The sequence below is a fragment of the Phalacrocorax aristotelis genome, chromosome Z, assembly GCF_949628215.1.
Source record: "Phalacrocorax aristotelis chromosome Z, bGulAri2.1, whole genome shotgun sequence".
Lineage (NCBI taxonomy): Eukaryota > Metazoa > Chordata > Aves > Suliformes > Phalacrocoracidae > Phalacrocorax > Phalacrocorax aristotelis.
The window spans coordinates 1,821,887-1,844,536 of record NC_134311.1 but is presented as its reverse complement, the minus strand read 5'-3'; the positions used below and the strand labels follow the sequence as shown (position 1 = coordinate 1,844,536).

At 37.0% G+C, this 22,650-nt stretch overlaps 1 protein-coding gene across 2 annotated transcripts in view; it reads left to right on the top strand.

The window, feature by feature from the left end:
* Positions 1 to 22,650, top strand: part of SLF1 (SMC5/6 complex localization factor 1) — a 40,121-nt gene that overhangs the window by 5,671 nt on the left and 11,800 nt on the right. Inside the window, exons 5-12 of one of the 2 annotated variants that reach the window (XM_075079981.1) lie at positions 541 to 703; positions 5,394 to 5,525; positions 6,956 to 7,009; positions 10,822 to 10,980; positions 11,553 to 11,719; positions 13,079 to 13,216; positions 13,948 to 14,113; positions 21,692 to 21,839. In XM_075079981.1, coding sequence (XP_074936082.1) covers positions 541 to 703; positions 5,394 to 5,525; positions 6,956 to 7,009; positions 10,822 to 10,980; positions 11,553 to 11,719; positions 13,079 to 13,216; positions 13,948 to 14,113; positions 21,692 to 21,839 — 1,127 coding nt within the window. The remainder of the gene's footprint in view (positions 1 to 540; positions 704 to 5,393; positions 5,526 to 6,955; positions 7,010 to 10,821; positions 10,981 to 11,552; positions 11,720 to 13,078; positions 13,217 to 13,947; positions 14,114 to 21,691; positions 21,840 to 22,650) is intronic. The other variant, XM_075079980.1, reaches the window with a different exon arrangement.

The window sequence follows — 22,650 nt, the reverse complement described above, 5'->3', positions numbered from 1 at the left end:
AGACTCTTAAACGTAATGGTGTCCCAAAGACAAACCTGTTCTCTGTGTAAGGTACTGGACAGCACAAAATGCTGTAGGTGTCTCCAAAATGAAGTCATAAAGTGCATTTGCATTATGAAAATATCATGTTACAGTTCAGAAAAGCACCGTTCCATTTTCGGTAAACCACTTAATTTACTGTAAAACTTAACTGAAAGACCATCATAATTGCGGGGAATGTAGTGCAAAGAACTATAGCTATCACCAAACTTGATCTTTGAAAAAATGTGCGGGTAAAGCTTTCTGTCACATATGTAGGAGGTGTACATTGATTTTAGTTAATGGTGTTAAATTGTGAAGAGAAGGATGTCTCAAAGTGGGTTCTTTCCTTTTCTGAAGACTATTAAGCACCCTTTTATCCTAATGAAGGTGCGGCAGTGTCATACATCGAGAACCCTTATTCTTTTGTGCTGTCATGCTTGTAGTTTGTGAATTATAATGTAGCTTTAGGCAGTATTAATATAATGCAGTAAATGCATCTTTCCAAATATGTTTATTTAGAGTTCTTGAAGCTGGAAGAGCAACCATATGTTCATCTCAAAATGCAGAGTGCATTATAACTCACATATTCATCAATAATAAAATTCTTCCTATGCAAAACAAAAAATATCTCTCTGAAGCACGATACTACCCTTTGCAATATCTAGGAGATTACCTTTTTGAGGTAAGTAAATTAAAAAACGTATCTAAAATTAGCTTTTCATTGTCATTGATAGCAATTTATTTCTGGTTTACTGATTACTGTTGATAATGCAGCATTAATAATAGAGGGCAATATGGTCAGCCTGAATGTTCTGTAATTTGATTAAAGGTAATACAGCTTTCTGATTCTGGGACTGTTTATCCAAGAGATGAGAAGGCTCCTCTCCATTACTGTAGAAAGATCATTTAATTTAGTAGACAAAATTAAATAAAATTAATTTAAACTAAAGGATTCTGTAAACAACCAGCCAGCCTATAAGAATAGATTAGCATGCCAAGAAGATGTTTTAAGAATGTTTCATATACCAACAGTTTATGTATACTGTAATGCTTCTCCACTTGCAGAACTCTCATCCATGTAGATGTTACCTGGATTTTAGCAAAGCCTTTGACACTGTCTCCCACAGCATCCTCCTACAGAAGCTGTCTGCTCATGGCTTGGAAGAGTGTACTCTTCACTAGGTTAAAACCATCTGGCTGGCCAAGCCCAGAGAGCTGTGGTGAATGGAGCTAAATCCAGGTGGCGGCTGGTCACGAGCGGGGTTCCCCAGGGCTCAGTGCTGGGGCCAGTTCTGTGTAATATCTTTATCAGTGATCTGGGTGAGGGGATCCAGTGCACCCTCAGTCAGTTTGCTGATGACACCAAGTTGTGCAGGAGTGTTGATGTGCTCGAGGGCAGGAAGGCTCTGCAGAGGGACCTGGACAGGCTGGGTCGATGGGCTGAGGCCAGTTGTGTGAGGTTTAACAAGGCCCAGTGCCGGGTCCTGCCCTTGGGTCACACCAACCCCAGGCAGCGCCCCAGGCCTGGGGCAGAGGGGCTGGGAAGTGCCCGGCGGAGAAGGCCCTGGGGGTGCTGGCTGACAGCCGGCTGGGCGTGAGCCAGCAGTGCCCAGGTGGCCAAGGAGGCCACCAGCCCCCGGGCTTGTGTCAGCCCTGGTGTGGCCAGCAGGAGCCGGGCAGGGATGGGGCCCCTGTGCTCGGCACTGGGGAGGCCCCACCTCGAATGCTGGGCTCAGGTTTGGGCCCCTCGGGACAAGAAGGGCCTTGAGGGGCTGGAGCGTGTCCAGAGAAGGGCAGCGGGGCTGGGGCAGGGTCTGGAGCACAAGTGTGCTGGGGGGCGGCTGAGGGGGCTGGGGGGGTTTAGCCTGGAGAAGGGGGGGCTGAGGGGAGCCCTTCTCGCTCTCTGCAGCTGCCTGAGAGGGGCTGGAGTGAGGGGGGGGTCGGTCTCTGCTCCCAAGTCACCAGGGACAGGACGAGAGGAACCGGCCTCAAGCTGCATGAGGGGAGGTTTATATTGGAGATTAGGGAGAATGTCTTCCCTGCCAGAGTGGTCAGGCACTGGAGCAGGCTGCCCAGACAGGTGAGGGAGTCACCATCCCTGGACATGGTCAAAAACCATGTAGACGTGGCACTTGGGGCCATGGTTTAGGAGGCCTGGGGTTGCTGGGTTGGTGGTTGGACCTGATGATCTATGATCCATGAAGTCAGAAAGGACATAATTGGCTGCATTGAGGAAAGTGTTAGGAGTCCTTACAAATCAAATCACATGATGCTCATGTGTGCAAAGACTAGACTCAACTTTGTTTCCATGTTAGAAAAGCTGTCTCCATTCATGACACAACTTTCTCTTTTACTAGTTAAAAGTGTTCAATTCTTGAGAATGCAAACTCTATTTCTTGATTGGTGGAAGAGGATTCTCCAAAATCCTTGTAATAGCTTTCTTCTGTTAACTAAACTAGAACTTGAGACAGTACATCATCAGATCCACTAAGGCCTGTATGGATCTTATTTGAAGAGAAAAGCCCTGCTAAAAGTCATCGTTTCAGAGAGACGCAGGTTTTTGTTGGAATGGCTAAGCCAGATGAGGCATCCAGTGCAGTATCACATGGTTCAAAGTGTTAGGTTTACCATTCAGCTCCAAAACTGGATGAGGAGTTAAAGGTACAGTGATGCAAAAGATAAGTCAGCAAGAAATGCAGCTTGTTTCTCTTTCACCTTTCCATTTGAACTATGAGGGGACATGTCACTGTTCAGTGAATTTTCCTCTATATGTGGAATTCACTAGGAATTAGATTTCTTTTTTTTTTTTAGTGTTTCCTTTGAGAGTGGGAGAGAGAGAGATGCCTCATGATTCATAGTTGTTTGCTTACCAGATGCCCAGTTCAGAACTTATTAGCATTTTGACCTGGAACTACTCAAAGGCCTCAGAAGATTCCTTTAATCTGGTAGTTCCTCAGCATATAGGGTGATTTTAGTCAACCGCTGATGGAAAATACTAGCTTTCAAGCAAGTAGGAGCTAAAATTATGTTTATTACTAGGAATAACCTACTTAATTTGAAAATGCTTTTGATTCTTCAGGTCAAAGCGTCTACTTTGCTCTTCTTGTTTTAATGAGCAGTAAAGCTGTTAGAGAAGGGTGAGAACACAGTTGAAAGGTCTTAATGTTAACGCCCTGAATAAAACACACATCCACATGGGAACTCGGTCGAGTGCTTACTCTCTTAATGAAACTTGTTTGGGGAAACAGTTCCCTGTTACACCTTTCAGCGAAGACAGACATTTACATTGAATGGAGGAACGAGTGTCAAGTTTGTATGGCTACCTCACCTTTTATTGATCTTTATGAAAATAAAGTGTTTCTTGCTATGCACCCTGAATTCATCCCAGGTGTGATAACACATTTCCATCTTAACCAGTCTATTAACTTGCATGTATCTTTTTTTCTTAGATTTCATTGAAGTAACTCACCTCAGAGGGCAAAGGAGCATTAGCTTTCTATTTAAATGCATCTAAAGAACTCAGAAAACTGCCAAGATTCCTAGTCTCTTAAAAGAAAAAGGATAAAACATAGGCAATCGAATCACAACACTTGTCCAAATATATTAGGCTTTATCAAAGAATGTTATGGACATGCTCTTTTCTCTCCCTACCAGAAGTACTTGGCATATAATTCATTAGAACATTCCAACTTCAGAAATTTGTAGGCCTGCTGTTTGACTGCTACTTCTAGAAAAAAATAAATATCCCCCTTCCTCCCCTGAACACCCACATATATGTCCAGATGCTGAATTCAGTAAAACAGTATTATGGTCTTTTTCCCAGCAGAACTGCACTGATGTTCAGACTGTTCTTGCTGTGATTTTTTCTGAACCAAGTCTTTGCTTCACCTTTTTATTTCAGTATCTGTGCTTATGATCTGAATTTCGTAACTCTAGTATTAAAATACTCTGTGGGATTGTCACTAATGATTTGATCCTACAAAGTGTCAGATTTATTGGTTCAAGATATTAAAACACATGCATGATTTTAGGGAGTTAGTCTCACTTGAATTTTAACAGAAACTCTAAATGCTTTGTTGGATGCATGCTGGAATTCATCAAACTTTGCTAAGATGGTACTATAAATTGGTTGAATATAAATATTTTTATAAGCATGTTGAACATAATATGCAGAAAGTGCCACAAGAAGTAACTAGTTAATGCATCAGAGTTCAGTTATCCCTGGCTCATCAAAAGCTATTTAGAGCTCTTTTCAAGTTACCAAAAATACTTAACTCCTCTGCAATGTGCAACAATCTCAGTATTTGTTTAGAACTGTAGTTTTACACATGCCAAATGCTTTTGGTTTCAGTTATACATATAAGGGGAAATACGAAAACAGGATGAAACATGCAGTGTTTGAAACTTTATCTTGAAAACTTAAGAGTATAAGCTGTTCGTGGCTTGCACCCTATCATTGCATGCACTAGTATGGGGGTTTTGCCTACTCTTATTTCCCTCATTTCCCATTATTTGATTCACTTGTCAGGTTTAGGTGTTTGAATTAGAAGGCAAGCTACTCCAAGCCTTCCACACCTGCTCCCAATAAAAAAAATGGCCATCAGTACTGTGACTAAGGGGAACACTTCCCTTGTATCTGCGTTCTTACTGCACTGCAGGAGGAGGCTGGGTTTGTAGTTTGCCTAAAAAACCAAGATTCTTAGTCTGTATATTTGAAAAGTACAAATTGAAGCTCTTACTGAAATGTATTATTCTCATATCCTGAAATAACTTCCAAATTCTTTTCATTTATTTTTTACTGACAAAAAATTATCTGTGGCTTTGCTGAGAGTCATTTTAGAATGGGTTGGAAACTAGTCTACGAAATAATTCCTCGTTCCCTGTGCTGAAGAAGTAACTGTAAATGATAAGTGGACTTAGAGAATAGATTACTTAAAAATTAAAAACCCAAAACTTTAAAATTACTAGTTTAGTTCAGGCTTACAGGCAAGTACTGAAGATTTCATTGTAGTGGCATTTATGAAATTAATTTATGGTCATAGTCAAATTGATGTCTTAAAAAATCTTTATTATGCTTTTTACTAATTGAAAAGGCGTGGGCTTTGGTTTTAGCTTTTTAGAAGTCCAAAGAGAGAATCCATTATGGAAACAGAGTTCTTGTTTCAGCCACAGAGGGTTAGGTTAAAGTCAGCTGGGAGAATAATTATGGGGAAGCTTACATTGATAAATGGTATGCTGTAGCTTCCGACAACATCAGTGGTTTGTATGCACACAAGGGTTTACGATAGAATATATGGAAAGACTTAGCACATATAAGCTGGTTTAGAGCATTAGCTTTGAAACTTAAAGTGGGGTTTTTTTGCTCTGCACAGAATGACATACAAAATACTGAAGATATCCAAATGAAACATTTCCTGGCTGCACAAGAAACCAGCCGAATCTTGTCTAACATGCAGCTTGCTGACATGAAAAATGCTGTTATAAAACATATGTATTTTTCTGTGGTAAGTAACAACCAGTTAATGCTTTCTTAGCAGAAAATATAAAATGTATATTATTAAATTTATCTTTCATTATAGTACTGAGCTAATAAAGTAGGTATTTGAACATCTTTTGAAAGAGTAATATCTTTTAACCTGCAGTGTTTAATAATCCCATATTTACCACCTCTACCATGAGCTAAAATACAATTTAGTAGTGGTAATCGGTAGGCATGGGTGTGTGGAAGACAGGGACTACTTGAAATCTTGGTGTAATATATGAGATAAACAGTAACTAATATTGTTCAACAAAATGTCATTAGATTAGGGTCTTTCTATTACTTTCCTGTTATCCAGCTGAATTACTAAGACATTTTTAAAACTGACCATGTTCTAGAGCAAGTATTTTGTTGATTCATATCGGTTTTATTACAAGTAAAAAAACAGAGCTAAATGTACTCCTTTGTTTTTTATTTTTGTCACATATCTAATCCTGATAAATGTGCTACATTAGTAATTAAAAATTATTTCATATCTAGAAAAAATTAAATGCTTTGAGTTAGGATATATTTGTCAGTTACAATGATGCAGGTGATGGTGTGTAAGTATATTTGTAGGAGCTTGCTTTCGTGAAGCACTGTATGATTTTGTAACTGCAAAATCAGGTCCTCATATGTATATTAACATAAGTTTGTAGTAGCTAAAGAATTAGAATTTTTAAGTTCTCTGTGTAAACAATGTTTAAACACGAGATTAACAAATAGAAGACTCATGCTGCTTAAATGTACAAACTTTCAATCTTTTATCAGTGATATTTTATTAAGACTGTACCCTCCAGACCTTCAAAAAATGTCTTTGACTTTTCATGTATACTGCACACAACAAGTGCACTTCTTATCAGATTATCTTTCCCCAAACTATTATGTAGTTATGTGCAGATGGAGTAAGCATAATCCTAAAACCAATCTCTCCTGAAAGACTTTTTTGGTAACATGTATGAGTAAGATTGTAACGCTAGGCCATAACTAAATATAGCAATAAAAGTAATACATTTTTGCACCTACTGCCATATCTTCACATTATAGATAACTTGCAAGAGGAATGCAAAGGGTGCATTTTGCCATAGAAAAACTGAAAACACTGACTATTTTTTAATGTAGTTAAGTGGACCAAAGTGGTCCTTCCATAGCAACAACATAAACAAGAAGCAGCGAATAACAGGAAAGACAGGAGAAAAATTGCCCATGTGATTTTCCTTTTAGGTCACTAATCTTCTTTTTCATAATTTTGCCATCCAAATATTAAAAAGAGTATTAATAGATTGCTGTGTTGAATGTTTTGCTTGAATTGTGTTTTAAAGAAGTTGCCATTTTTTTTTTTTTTTTTTAATATGGTATTTATTGAATATGTTTATTGGTATCCAGTGTGCAGGTTGACTTTATCCTGTTTTACAGGCTGTTAAGCACAGGTTTGCTCAAAAAGGCCAGCTGAATAAATGCAGTCCAGAGGTAAGGATTCTTACAAAGATGGCACGTTGCATGTATGGAGTTTTACAACAAAGTTAGGCAAACATACTTTCATCATGAAATTAGCTATTGAAGAAACATTTAAAAAAATATTTATGCTACCCAAAACTCTAAGAAAATTATTTAGGAGTTAATGAGCATCATTGGAATACTGTTGAATTTTGGTCATTCTTACAACGCTTTCCATACTGTCCCCTTTATTACAAAGAAACTCTTTAATCCTGCTAGTTCAGAGAGGTTTACCTGTTGATGTTGGAAGAAAAGAAGCAAAGATGCTGTAATGTGATTTAGAGCATCTTAAATTAATCAAGCACTGTATTTATGCAGTAGCAGTAATGAGAATGTATACACTACTTCCTGCAGTGCTCACATGGTTTTGCTAGTAGGGACAGACTTCAGGTAAAGGTTGTCTCACTGTAGAAAGAAAGAGTAGTTATTCTTTACAGCATAAGCCTTAAACATCATCATGCAGGTTTCAGAGTGTACCTAAGCACGGCTTTTAAGAAAAAGACATGATGTTTTCCAGTCCTGTTTTCGTAGTTACTTTGACTTAATTTCTTTTTTTATTTTTTTGTAGTATTTAGTTAATTTCTCATTTTTCTTCCCATTAAGCCAAATCCATGCCATAAATCAGGTACAGGTCAGCAACAGGTTTTATTAAGTCTTTGTTATATCTTAAGTAATAAATAATTTGAAACTTTCCCCTGTTCTATTTATAATCCTAAGAATAAATCTTTAATGTTGAAACGTTACCTTCTAGTACTTAGAAAGCATTATACATAGTACCTATGAGCTACTGTACTTATGTGGTAACTTGTGTTATTTAAATGTTAAAATGGGAAACACTTAAAGAATATCTATTAGCTTCCTGTATGTTGTGGTAGCTGAAGATTTGGTATCTTCATGGGCCATACTACATAAATAGCTACTTGATATATACATGGCGTCTCAGTCTGACAAAATGAGTTCTCAGGCTCCACAGAAGTCTCTTTTTATTTGATTTCTTTCTATTGACACAATAAGGAAGGGAGGAGAAAGATATTTTTCAAACATGAGCACTAAAATTCCTTCGTCATTGTCCAACACTACCATTAATGGGCAAAATGCTGCATGCATTTCTGTTACTGAACAGATTTGCATTGAAATTTAATGTTAATGTTTAGTTTATTGAGTTTATGGTTAAAAACTTCAGCTTTCTTAACATATGTAAGCTGAAATAGTTCTTCTGTACTCCTAATATAACTTTTTGTTTGGAAATTTTAAGCCTATTTCTAATACTTTTCTTATGCATGACCTGCCACTGTTTTTTATGGCTTTGTAGAATACCCATTGCTAGCCTTTGCATCTGATATGGGACTTTTATAGGCAGTATGTTTATGGCTTTTAAAAACAGTTCCAATAAACATTTCAAAAAATACAAGTGAAGTAAAACAAAACCTGCGAGCTAAATTAACAGAACTACATATTATATTCAGTCATCTCAGTTTGCATCTTCTAGGAAGGTTTAACTTGGCTAAGCATTCTGTTATGTCATCTTCCCTAAAAATATTTATTTCTCTTTTGTCAGTTTGTCTTCCATATTATGCTATATAAAACACAACTTATTGTCTGTGGGCCTTCATTTTTCATTTGTTTCTGCTCAAAATTTTGATGATTGTACCAGCAGTGCTTCACAAGAAACTGCTAGTTCCTCATCAGCCAGAATGCAAGCCAGTGCAGTTTGGTACAGCTTATGGAATATTCAGGCCCTACAAAAGCTGTCTGCTGATACTGACCTGTTCATCACCTCAGTTTCCTGTCATCCTTCCTTACCCCTTACAAAATGCAGAAAACCACTTCTCCACTTCCTCCTTATTTTGAATGTAGTGCAAAGGGCCTCACGCTCTCCCCAAACAGCTTTGTTTGTGTGCTTTCCAAATCATGGTTTGATATTGCTGTTTCTTCTAGTACCAGAATTTTGAAGAGATACCAGTTTCAATCACAATATAAAAATACAGATGCTGGTGCGATCACCGGTTGAGGGCCTATAGTAACATGCTTGTACACTCACAGTGTACTGAGTCATCTTCACACATCTTAAATCCAGGCAACAGAGAGGTTGTTCTTTGACTACCATTAAAAAGTTCGTGATTGCTCCTTTAAGTGTGCTGTTTGCATAAAATTAACATTACAAAAGTATGAATGCAACCATTATTTCCAAAGGAAATAAAGTGAAGGTTTTAGTAGTGTGTGTATGAATGAGAAAATTGAAATAAATGTAAGTTGCAAACACCAGATGCACAAAGACTCGATTAAAAGAAATCTGTCTAGATGCACGGCTTTATTTATTGTTAACATAACAAGGGCATACATTAGGAATCTGAGAAATTCAACATTTGCTGAGAAACTTAATATCTAACACTAAGGTGGAGCTCATTCACTGAGACTTAGCTGTGATTTAACTATGACAAACCTTTTCCAGGTTTGACCCGAGTGCCTAATGATTGAAGTTTATTACTGAAACACTTTTGGGAACTATCTTGCTGAGAGCAGTGTACTCCGTTGACCTCAAAAACCACAATTGGACTCAAAGTCTGTGTTAATTTAAATTTTTAATAATTTTAAAACGATTGTTAGGATGTCTTGAGTAGCTTTATCTAACGCACATGAGGAGCCAGGCTTTTTGGCAGAGATCATAAAGCCTACGAGTTGTCAGGGACTAAAGGAACAATAAATTTATGAACTGTTTAATTCCCAGAGGTCCAATCAGTGATCTTCCTGACTCTGCTTCTCTCCGTTGTGACTCCCTGTCCCAGTTTCTTTGAGTTTACCGGAGCCTCAGGCTGAGTGGTCAGACAAACTAGCTGGGTTTCAGAACAGAAGGTAGCAGGCAGGTAGAAGCTGTGCTTCAGTTAGCAGTGTGGCTGCAACTGGCTTGTGCATCTTAGCTTTGGCTTGAACCTGGACTAGAGGAAAGATGTAAATAGCAATGTAGCTGAGATCTTCAATAGCTCCTCTTTTGTGTCATTAATCTGTGGAAATAAAGGTTTGGAAAGCTGAGGCTACAGACAGCAACAGGGAAGTTGCAGGGCAGATACTGCATTTCATGAAAGCCATTAGGTCCTTCTGGGTCCTCTGAAGGCTTGTGATGTTAAGTGTCTGCTGTCACGAGTGGCAGAGAATAAGAAGGAAGCCCTGTGCCATTAAGATGATCTTCAGACCTTTGAAATCCACTGGGATCAATACCGGTGCTATCTGTAGCGTTAGCTGATTCTCTGACATGATGGGAATAAGAGAACTAGGGAGATAAAACAGTTACATGGCTTATGGTTTTATAATGTGTATCTGTAAATTATGTGTTTCGTGATTTTACATTTTTCTCTGTTTTTTCAGCTGTTCAGTGGTACTAATCATCTTACTGCTCCAGCCATATACTGTCGGATGTACTCTGCACTTTTGGAAATACTAACACTCCTTTGTGTACCTTTCCAGAATAAATTATAGATAAGTTATTGAATGTGTGAATTGCAACTTTTTTTTTAAAAACGGTAGATACATTCAGATGTTCTAAGAAGAGTAGCACATTCTGAAACCTGCTATCTTTTCAATGGAAGCCCAGTTCAGTAAGAGTGAAGGCCATTCTAGATGACAGCAGCTTATTAGATGGGGCAATAAGTAATGTTTCTGGTTTAATGTATAGTCTCCTCCCTGTTCTGCTATATTACCAACATTTTACTTAGAGATTTCTGGTTAGTTCTTTAAAGGTTCATTTTTATTAAGCTGTTCTTTTACTTAAAAAGATCTCTCATTCCTAGGTTAAAAGTACTGGCCTGTCCAGGGGCACACAGTATGTACTGGAAGGATTAGTGGAAGAGGATTTATTTTCTGATGTAATCACAGAACTTGCTGCAGGTCAGAACAGCTCTACACCTCCTGTGCAACTCCTTCATTCACTTCTAGAATATGTCCTACTGGTGAGAGATGAAGACTAAAGTATTATAAATATTAAAGCAAGACATGGAAGTATTATGTTCTTTGCTTCTGACATTGTTTTTACTGGTTTTTATTGATGTGTTCACCCTTCACTTTGTGTTCATCCGTGTGTTTGTGTTAAAAAGGGAAGAATTAAACACTTAAGGATTTTTAAAAATTATAATTTATTTAGAAGTTGTATGAACGTAGTGCACTAAATGTTGTGGAGGAATTGGCCCAGAATTTTTTTTGTTGTGTTTAGGAGCAGCACTTGTGTGACTTTTTTTTATTGTAATAGGGCCACAGATAGAGAGCTCAATTGAGAAGAAGGTTTGTTCTAAGTAGTGATGCATTCATCTGGAATATCACACTAGAGCAAGCTCTCCCTGTTTGCTTCCTTTTTTTGTAAACTCTGAATTTTGCTGCTTGTAGTTATGCATTAAATTGCATGCTACTTCCCTGATTAAATTTGGTCACTTGGGATTGTAAGGAATAAAGAAAATATATAAATTCTGAAGTGATTATGGATGCTTGGCCAGTATGGAGCCAATATTAATTTCTCATTTTATTACAGGGAAATACTGATGCAATATTTTGTGCTAAGCTTCATCACATTTTGTACCTTGTTCTCCAACGTGATCCTCCTTGGAAGTCCCCATCTATGTTAAAGTATTATTTGGATCTTCTTCAGTGTCCTATATGTAAGAAAGGCACATGGTCCTTGATAGAGATGCTTGTAAGGTGAGAAGGTTTAATGAGGTGTTGGATGCGATAGTTGTTACGTTACTCTGAACTCAGGGGCAAGGGAGGAGGGTTGGAATTCTGTTGTATCGAAGTCACATTTTCACCAGAACAAGTTAACTGTACGTAAAGGTCTAGAATTGTGACTGAGGTTTGGACTTTCCATTTTATGTTTCAGTAAGTGTTAGGTCACAGGCAGAGGGGGGTTTTTTGGAAAGGAAAAAATGTCCATTTCTTGTCCTCCTTTCCTTTTTAAAAATTATTTATTTTCTTTTTTTAAGCTTTCCACAAACTGTAGTAATCTATGTATTATTGCTCTTCTGGTGTGTGTATATACATATACAGATACACACATATATATCTGCAATTACAAAGCAAATTCCAGTCTTATCAAACACAAAGCTTCATGTTGTATTTTGATTTTAATCATAAACTTTACCATCTTGTTCAGGAAGTCTGATTATGTCCTATACATCTACAAATACAAGACTCAGTGCACAGGAGCTGTTTGGATAGTTAGTCTATGCTTTAGCTTGAGAACTCTTTTTTTTTTTTTGTAATTTACATCAATAGAAACTAATTCTTCGCTCATTCAGAAGAGAAACTGTACCTCTTCTTATTACTGTCATAAAATCTTAAGTAATATTTAAATACTTTGCTACAACTGTGATTACAGATATATGAATGTGTATGATGGTAAGCGCATCTTACAGTCTTGAAGGACATTGAATCACTGTACTTGAATCACTGTAATTGGACACTTAATAGTTTTTATTAGGAACATCTCACGTAGAATGGAAGAGAATTTATCTTTTAGATTAAATATTTAATTTTTTAGTACTTATTGGCAGAATGTGACTACTCAGCAGTTGGTTCTAGTACTCAAAATTCTAGCCAGAAAAATGTGTTCACACTTTACTTCAAAATTATCTCTGTCATGTCAGACAATCATTGCACTTGGTCACAAACTGCAGTCCTGTCAAATAGCGTGTGCGAACTGTTTTCTGAACTAAGGTTTGTAGGATGTTACAATGTCTATAAAATATTACAAGGCTGCCTTGCAATTAAAAGATTTTGAAGAAGTTCTGTTAAATTTGTAGAGACAGAAAAATTAAATATGGTTATTCAGTTTACGGTATAATACAAAATCTTCATCTACCAACACAAAGCCCAGTCACAAACATCTTAACTTTTTTTTGGAAAATACAACTTTAAAACCAGAAAGTTTAGGCTTTAAAATGATGAATGCTGCTGGAGAGCAAGGTAATTCCTTGTCAGAAATAAAAGCTGACTTTTTTGCCGATAAATCAGACTACAATTTCTGTCATACCAATGGATTTTTTGGTGTTTATTTTTCAGGTCTTGCCTTTATTGCAAAACCATTTGTCATGCAGTCCCACTTTCAGGGAGAAGAGATGAACAGAGGATAGTTCACAAAACATTATTGAAGTTTTTCTTTGATTTAGTAAAAGCTGAAGTAGACTTTCTGACAAAAAGGTGGGGTTTAGAGGATAATACTTTTTTATTACTTTCTCACAATTTCACATGCATTTCTGGATCTGTAGCAGGTTGTATCCTGATTTGTCTGTATCCCTAATACGATACTGCTCTACAGAGATGGCAGTTTAACATTTCCTTTTATATTCTTAATTCTTAGTTTATTTATTGTAATTTGGACAGATTTCTAATTGTGTTTTAAGGCCTCTAACTTTTCCCAGCCTATTATTTCACTAGATTACAAGTTTCAGTAAGCATTTAATTTTGCTCATAAAGTTGTATTTTTAGCTTTGCAGTGCTGCAGTATTCATTCTTTAAGGTAGACAAGCAGCATTTTGAATATACTGGGTTCTGTGGGTTTTATTTCTGGTTTTTTGTTGGGTTTTTTTGTGTTTTTTTTTAAATTCAATTAACTGTTATCTTTTGCTAGGGAGACAATTATTTTTCCTTAGTTTATGAAGTACAAAAAAAAGTCTTGGTTTTGCTCTGCCTTTATATAGCAAAGGCAGCCTTTACTTTATGTAATATTAGCACAATATTAGAATTCCTTCAGTCTGACTGTAATAGTCATCATTATTTTACTTATTATTCATCAGAAATTGTGTCTGATCTTTCCGTACTTAAAAATTGCCAAACCTGTGTGTGTTTTGATGGAAGACAAGGTTTCTGTCTGGTAACTATAGTAATCAGTGGCATAAAGATTTACATTTTTTCACTTTCTTTTTTTACAGTTTGGTTGAAGGGACCAATTCACAGCATCAGCAAGTCATGCCACAGACAGTTCTTCTGAAGACCTTTTGGCTGGGAAGTGAAACCTCAGTGCTTTTTACCAAACACATAAATATTCTAGCAGATTGGGTCATATTTTCCCATAGAGAATTGAACAGAAAAAATGATGTGAGTATGAATTCTATACTTCAAAATAATGAAGACTGACATATTTTTTTAAAGGCGTTCCTTTGTTCATTCCTTTGTGAGGAATTATATGTAAGTATCACAGCTGCTTGTTATAGCTGCCTTTTGTTGTGAAGCATGCTGGTTTTTGCTCCACTAAAGGAAATGAATTGATCCATAAGATTCTCATATTGATCTGTAGAGAAGAAACGAGTCATGAGTAGCTTGTTGGCTACATTCAGATGTTCACATGCCCTTACCAGCAGGTGTTACTGTAGTCATTAGGGACACCAGCTTAACACATCCCGTCAAACAATAAGGTGTAATGAAAGAGGTGATTATCTAACTTACAGTGATTGTATTCAGGAAATGTTAGAAGGAGAAAGCTAACAAAACTACTAGTTTTTTGCTGTTTTCTACAGATACGCGTTATTTTAATTTAATAAATGCCCCAGTTTTCTTCCCAAGTCCTTTAGTTTCATTTGGTATCTTCCCTAGGTCTTTTCATAAAAATAGAATTGAAGGCAACTTAATTGCTGTTCTGTGACCTGCTCACCAGCAGGACACTGACCTGAAAGATACTGAGTGTCCTCTATACCACCTCTTTCTTTTCAGAAGCCAGAGGCCTTGTAAAACATCTTTGACTTCTGGATTCTCACATAAAATACAAACTTACTGCTGTCTCTGCGTTCTTTTAAATTATTGTGAAAGCACAGAATAAATAGGTACTTCATTCACTTTTTCAATACAATAACAGAACAACAATAGAAAATCAAGTATGCCAGAGAAAAAAGCACTTTCAATAGAATACCTAGTAGTTCTTCATTATGTTAAGAAAGCAGAAAGATTAAACATAATGAGAGCTTCACTCATCTTACCTAGCCAGACCTCCTACCTTTTTTGAGGGCTATCAAAGCAAGACATTCTGAAACAGTGCTGCCTTTTATCCTTGGTCAAGATATTAAAAAAGTGCCTAAAATTAGGCTTCTATACCCATATTTATATTTAAACAACCTACCTTTTCAAAGGTACTGAGCACCAAGCAGGCTTGCATTGAGTTGGTGTCAGTGGCCATTCTGTTTCTTTGGAAAATGAGGCTGCTTTCATATGTTTCCTGGTGTTGAATCTGCAGTTTAAGTGTAGACACCATTTTCTTTTTTCTACTATGCCTTCTTTTGACAAGTTTCAGCGTGGTAATCCCTACCTTTTTCATAATCAGTTCTTTGCATAAGCAGAATAATGACTTGTGTCAGGAGTATAGAACATACAGGAAAAATAAACGTAGAAGAAAGAATGAAGCATAAAACATAGAGACCTCTTGTTTAAGTTCTATTTGCTTTATATACATACATATAAGAATTGAACTTTCAGCACAAAACCCAGATGACTGTTGCTTTCCCATTTTGATCTTATGCCCTGTAATGTACAGTATCCCTGCAGATATGAATTCTAGCCTTAAAAAGTGGCTTGTTGCCTCGTAGCATCTGTAGCGTTGTATGTGCTTTCCTACAGCCTTATTCTTTAACTTCATATTTACATATTGCATTTTCTTCCGCTTTGCATTTTTTTGGCAGAAATAAACTCTAAACCAGAATACCTTGTTTTTACATTCAAAACTCGTCATTATCCCTTTCCGCACTCAATTTTGTTACACTAAAACTCGATATACTGATTTTTCTATATATTCAAAAACTCCATTTAAAATTCCTTGACATAGTTGAAAAGGTCATTCAGAAAGCCAGAGGAGCAGAATCTCCCCAGCTGTGCAGGCAGAGCACTGTTTTCTTTTTGCCTTCTTTTTTTTTTTTCTTATTTTAGAGATGCATAAATATTGGGTGCAAAATTTTCTTTCGTGACTTCAGTTTAAGGGTGTCATCATTGTTACCAGTTTCGGTTTTTAAAAGCTGTTTGCTTGAGAGACATTGGCAAGAAACACAGAAGGCCATTCAGGAGCCTAAATGAAAGGAGTGGCTTTGGGTATTCTTACTATATTCATGGGCACAAAATTAAGTGTTTTATAGCACAGTGTAAAGGAGTGGCCATGTTTCCCAGCTTACACAAGCATGTTAGCTTGTGGGAAGAAACAAACCTGCCAATTGCGATACACTGAACTTTCGTGTAGTTCTCCGGTGAAAATATCTGTAAATTAAAACAGGTGAATAATTTAATTAAATTCTTTTTGGGGGTGTATCTAACACGTTCTTTTCTAAGTGGTAAAAGTGGGCATTTTGTTGTTGTTGTTGGTTGTTTTGGGGATTTTTTAGCTTTTCAGAGTGCAATAAATCAGCACTAGAGTGGAGGGAAAACATCTGTGCATTTCCTCTCCTCTAGTGCTGATTTGTTGCAAACTTATGTTTTTTATATATGTGTGTGGAAAAGTGTGTGTGTAAAAAGAGCAATCCAGAAACAGCTATAGTATTCTAAGTGAGAAAACCCATGCTGAAATTCTGAGGTACCGGTTTCCTTACCTTACATATTCTGAAGGTATTTCACTTTTCAGGCCTATTATAAACTACATCAGAAAAAAAGAAGAATAAAGATTGAAGGGCTATAAAGATTTAGGTTACATGTATGAGTGCATTTGCTTTCTTGAGTTAGATAGAATTTACTTTATCTTAAAAGTGCCAGAATAAAATTGGTGACAGGAAATTGGATGCCCTCACTCATCACTGTGTTAATCTGCTGGGATGACTTGGTGCAATAAAACTGATACACTATCCGTGTAGTTAAAAATGCACTGCCAAAGAGCATAGAAGTTTTTCCATCACTTGAGATCTTCAAATCAATATTGAATATAATTTTAATATAAATAACATCTACTATTTATTATATTATTTAAATAGGCTTGATGCAGAAACTGCTGTCAAGGTTCCTTAAATCAAAGCTGTTAATTCAGTTTTACGATTTACAAAGGAACGTGTATATGGCTTATAACACTTCGAGTACCATTGAGCTATTGCATGGCTTCTCACAATGTCACAGATGGTATCAGAAATGCTTTTCATCCCTGATACTACTGGCGTTTTTTTAAAAAAAGCTGTCTTACACAGCATGACAAAGCAGTGAAAAAAGCATTAATTCTGTTTTTTAGTTACATAATCTTGCACATTGCTATTTTGTTTTCTTCCATGTTTCAGGTATCATTACCTGGTATAAATTTGTGTGCTATAAATTTGGAGATCTAAGTGTCTATCTGTCACTTCCAGTGGCTTTCTTGGAGGTATGTCTTAGCCACTCTGGAGTACCACATAACCTAAAACCATTTACACCACGTGAAAAATAACTCTAAAGAACAACTCTGAAATAACTCTGTAATTCAAAGTAAAAAAGTTAGAATGAATTTTCCTAAGACTTAAAAGCTTTCCTATAAGAACTTTTATGTGTACTGAAACACACTGTGAAACTTCTGTCACTGCAGCACTTGACTTGGCAAAGCATTAAATGGAACAGCAATGTAGGAATTGCGTTTGCTAAGCTGGCAGACATCGGTTGTACTGGTGTGACCTTTGTATGCTAACACAGTCAACAGCCTCTTCCCACTTCAGTGCTTTTCTTGGAGAAACAGCTTTGATTCTCAACAATAAGAACAAGGAAGAGAGTTTTGAAAAAAACGTTTATCTGGATCTTACTTAGTTGGCTGTGCACGGTGTAGTGTGTTGACCCCAGCTGGCAGGCAAGCCCCCACCCAGGCACTCGGTCAACCACCCCCGCAGCAGGATGAGGGAGAGAACCACAAGGGCAAAAACTATAAAAGCACGGGTCGCGATAAAGACGGTTTAGTAAGCGAAGCAGAGCTGCCCGCACAAGTAAAGCAAAATAAGGAGTCTATTCACTACTTCCCTTTGGCAGGGCTTCATCACACCCAGCGGTCACTTGGGAAGGCAAACTCCATCACCCCAAACATCCCCCTTCCTCCCCCTTTCCCCAGCTGTTATTGCTGAGCACGACGTTTATATGGCATGGAATATCCCTTGGGCCAGGTGGGGTCCAGCTGTGGCCCCTCCCAGCTTCTTGCACACACCAGCCCCCTTGCTGTGGGGAGAGCGGGGAAAAGGAAAGGCCCGGGCGCTGTGCAAGCACTGCTCAGCAGTGGCTAAAACATCCCAGTACACTTGAGTTTATAAGGGAGAATAATACTGCAGCTCTATTAAGAATTTGAAATACTCCTTTTTGTAGTAGTATGTTATTTTTAGGAATTTTAGAAAGATGTTATTTATGGGGAAGAGGGAGAGACTTGAATAGCTTATAATATACCTATAAAAATCATGTTCTTGTTTGCCTATTTACAAAGAAACAAGCTGTTAAAACCAAATCAGACTCAAGTTTGATTAAAAATTGAAGTTGTAAATGATAGAACCAAAATCAGTGGTTTCTGGGTATTCTCAATTTTTGTTAACTTGAAGGCTCATGTCCCAATGACCAGTAGTCACACCATTATCTAAATGACTGCGTAAACAAAAACCTCTCATTTGAATGTGTTTTTACTTAATCCAAAATTGTATCTGTTAATAAGATAACAATTCATGTCATTTACTTGGGTAAATCGTTATTTCATATCCAGGAATAAGAGTTTCCATACAATGTTCTGAATGCTGCTTTTCTATATCTACAAAAAAAATCAGGTGGCTCCTGTGCATTTACTTTTTCACTGATTAATATACAGGGATCACTTAGCTTTTTAAGAGTTTCTTCTTTCTTTCTAAAAATATTGTTGCTGAAAGTTTTTTTTAATTTTATTTGTTAATAGTTTTCCCTTTATGTTAGATTGGTAATGAAAAATATCATCTAAACTTCAGAAAAACTGCAGCTTTAAACCACCAGTAGAGTTGTAAAGCAGTAGGAGAGACTTTTTAAGCTTTAGCCTCTTGGGTTTGATGGCAGCAGCTATTTATGTGCACAACAATGTTTTGTCGTACATGGTAGCAATTCCCGTGTTCAATAGAAATGCCTGCTTCTCTTTCCTTTTTAATATTGCATGTGTTTTCATTACTATGTTTGTATTGTTTTGTGGTTGAAAATGAAAGTATTTTTTAGATGTTGGTATTTTAATATTTTTAGAACGGATGATACTTTCACTAAATTTGAGTATTTCCCCCTCATTTGTAGCACTGAAACATTTATTTCAAAATATTAAGGAGAAGCTCTCAGTTTGTACTACTGTTGTTTACCAAAATGTCAACCAAGCCTAGACCAGTTGGCAGTATCTGGTTTGTCTTTGTCAGTGTGCAGAGATACTTAGCTGAGCAAACGTTAGCTGCAGCTAGCATGTCAGCTATATTTAATATGCAGCTACATTTAATATGCAGCTACATGTATGCCTGCGAAACATTATTAATACTTGCTATATTAACAGTCATTATTTCAATCTGCTGCCTCAAGGTCAACTTTCACTCCCCACCCCTTTCCTTAAAAATATTTCATAGATGAAGTAACACAAGCTTGTGATTGAGAAACAAGAAAAATAATGTAAATACTTGTGCTTTACATCTGTACCTATCTCAGATTACAACTAAATGTCCTTTATCCTGTCACTTACTTCTGTTAAAATTGTGCTTATTTGCTGCATTTGTGTAATTTATTTCCTGCAAAGAACTATTGATGGAATTAAATTATTCACTCAGTATTTTGCTTTGGGGTCCAATGATAAAAGAGGTATGCATACTTAAGGGAAATTTAAATGCATTTCAGCTGGTTTAAATTAGTTCTTCGGTTTCTATTATTGAATCCTCAGAAGGTAGGGAGTAATGTAGCTTTTAAAATACTTACATTTTAGTTGACAAACTATTTTCATGTTGTTGACATGTCATATCAATGTTCTCAGGTTATTTTATTATGAGATCACACAGTCCATCTACAACAAAGTGTTATGGTACACTAAAGCAAGGGACAAACCAAGTCAAGTAGAGTTTAAGAGAGTAAGAGGAAGCAGGGCTGGAAGCCATCTCAGAGATCACATTCCTAACATTTTCCCTGGCCGGTTCTTAAAAGCCTTCAGTGATGGAGATTATATTGCCTCCCCACAAAAGGTTTATTTGAGGTTGCATTTATTCCTTTTCTTTTGAATGACAAGTAAGTCCGTTAACTGTAGGGACAGTATTTTTGTAGGTTTTCGACAAATTACTTGGTAATCTTTTTATAACAAATCTCATCTACATCACAGTCTCTGCTCTTTTATATGTCTGTCTGATTTATTGATGAAGCTCAGTGTGTTTCAGTCTTTGGTGCTTTGCAGTTCCTGAGGGAATCCTATTAAATTATTTTAAGCCGACCTTGAGCATATTTTGTTCTCAAAGGAGTAGTAGACAAACCATTGACTGTGGTGTGAGAACACAAAAAAAAGACAGAAAATTATCCTTCCTTTCATTAATTCTTTAAAATCTGAAGCTGACAAATAAGTAAGTACATATTCAGTTCAGTTTCCTTCTCATCCAAAATTTTCGATTTTGAAGTACTCATTCTATTTCAGTAGAATGTGATATATAGGCTGGTGCTCTAGTGTAACAACAGTGATTCTCCAGCAGAGCCTTGCGTAGGTGTCTTTGGGCAAATGAATTTCATGTGTTCCTGCAATGGTGCAAGTATTCTTGCAGTTTGCACTTTCAAAACTGATATACAAATACTGAATTTTCTGTGGTTGTACATGTGGTCAGAGGAACAACTTGGTTCAGAATTGTTGCATAAATTATTTCTGCATGGCACAGGAAGGTGTTGAGTAGACAGATCTGGCTTTTCTTTGCACAGGCTAACTCAGACATTAGAAGCAGTGCTTTACCCAGCCAGTTACGATGAAGTGAAGTGTCCATGTGGGTGAACAAGTAAGTTTGCCTCATGGTACTTTCTGGATATCGTGTTAAAGTGCTGTATATTGTCTTGATGCCTCCCAGAGCAAATACTCTGGCTTTTTTATCTATGCATGACCATTTTGTGCAGGTCCAGGGGAGGAGAAGGTAAGGCTAATATCCCTAAGCATGTTCTTTCTAAATTTGCAGCTGGTAGTCTCTTTGGAATTTTTGGTGCAGAAGAAAGTTTCCTGATCCTGCAAATTGGCTGCCAAAGTTTTTTCTGTGCAGGAAACTAACACTTTGCATCCTTTTCCCTTTTGGCGTGGACGTACATGGCTAGTCACAAAAGGAGCTTTAATGTCATGATGAAATCTTTAAGAAAACAGAATCCTAGCAGAGCAGGGAGGGTAAGATCCCTGTAATTGTTAAACACAAGGTTAACTAGCACAAATGCAGTACTTAAACTTCGAGTTAAACAAAACCTAACTTAAATAGAAATCACACTTCGTACTTGTAAGCTTTGATCCCATTTTCCATGTTGTTTTAGACAGGATGTTTTCAAATAACTTGTATTTCTCCAATGCCAAACCTTAACTGATATGGCATCAGTGGCATCCTAATGTTGTTGACCTGACTGCAACAGTTAGCTTTTGAGCAGAAAAAGAAGAGCCAGTGAAGAAGCAGTGTGGCAACAGAGTCGGCCTTTATCTAAAGAAGTTCTCTCGTTTTATTACTGGCACATTATCAGTGTGAATTTGTTATACAGTACAGACCTATACTTTTTTTTCTTTTCATTTAGGCTTTCAGATGTGAAATAGCTGGTCTATTAAATGCCCTTCTTGGAACTGTCGTGGAATATTGGATAATCTCAAGGTTGCTTATAGACAGAAATGTATTTCTTCAAATAGCTGATCATCTGGCACAGCACCTTGCCATTTCATGCAATGGTAAGTGTTTGAAAAGCCCCTCAAAGTCTTTTAGTCAGATACACTGAAGTCCTAACTAAAATCCTCGGTTTACTTTATTTACTTTCTGTTGCAGCTGTGCCGTATCATGGTGTGATGTATAGGTACGCAGGAAGCTGTTTTATTGTGTGTATGTGTCTGTCCCCAGCAAAGACCAAATAAAACGTGCTTTCTTATTAAAATGCGTCTAAATAAATCTGAATAGGTGTCAGTGCGAAAGCAAGATTACACAGTGTGAAGAAGAAAAAAGATCTTTGGAGCTTTCTTGTCAGTTTAGGGAGAGTTTTAATCTTATCATAATAAGCCGTAACTTCAGAGAGACAATTGGAGACGCCTTAGCTCAGGCTAATTCTCAGGTGAAATTTGTCACTCCACAAGTGGCACAACTCCAATGAACCATTATAATTTAACATGGAATGTTTGTTGAGGTATCTGTCCTTTCAGGAACTAGGGGATGAGGAACTCAAAAGACCAAAAAAAATAATCTCAGGAAAACTACTGAATGTTTTTTATTTCATTTTCAAACTTAAGTCCCACCAAAGCTCCCCCCCAGTTAGGAAATAGTGGCAAAACTGTAACTGGGCTGTTATACCTGTATAGATATCCTGATTTCAGTCATCATTTTCTCTAAAGAAAGGTGTACGTAGGCTTCATTTAAAGTGTTCTGGCCTCTTGTTACCTGGACACTTGGGAAGAACTATCCTGAAAAAATTAAACTAAAATCTTAGTCTCTGGACAAATAGTTCCACTCCAGTCTTACAGGAAGCAGATTACCAGAACCATTATAGCCTCC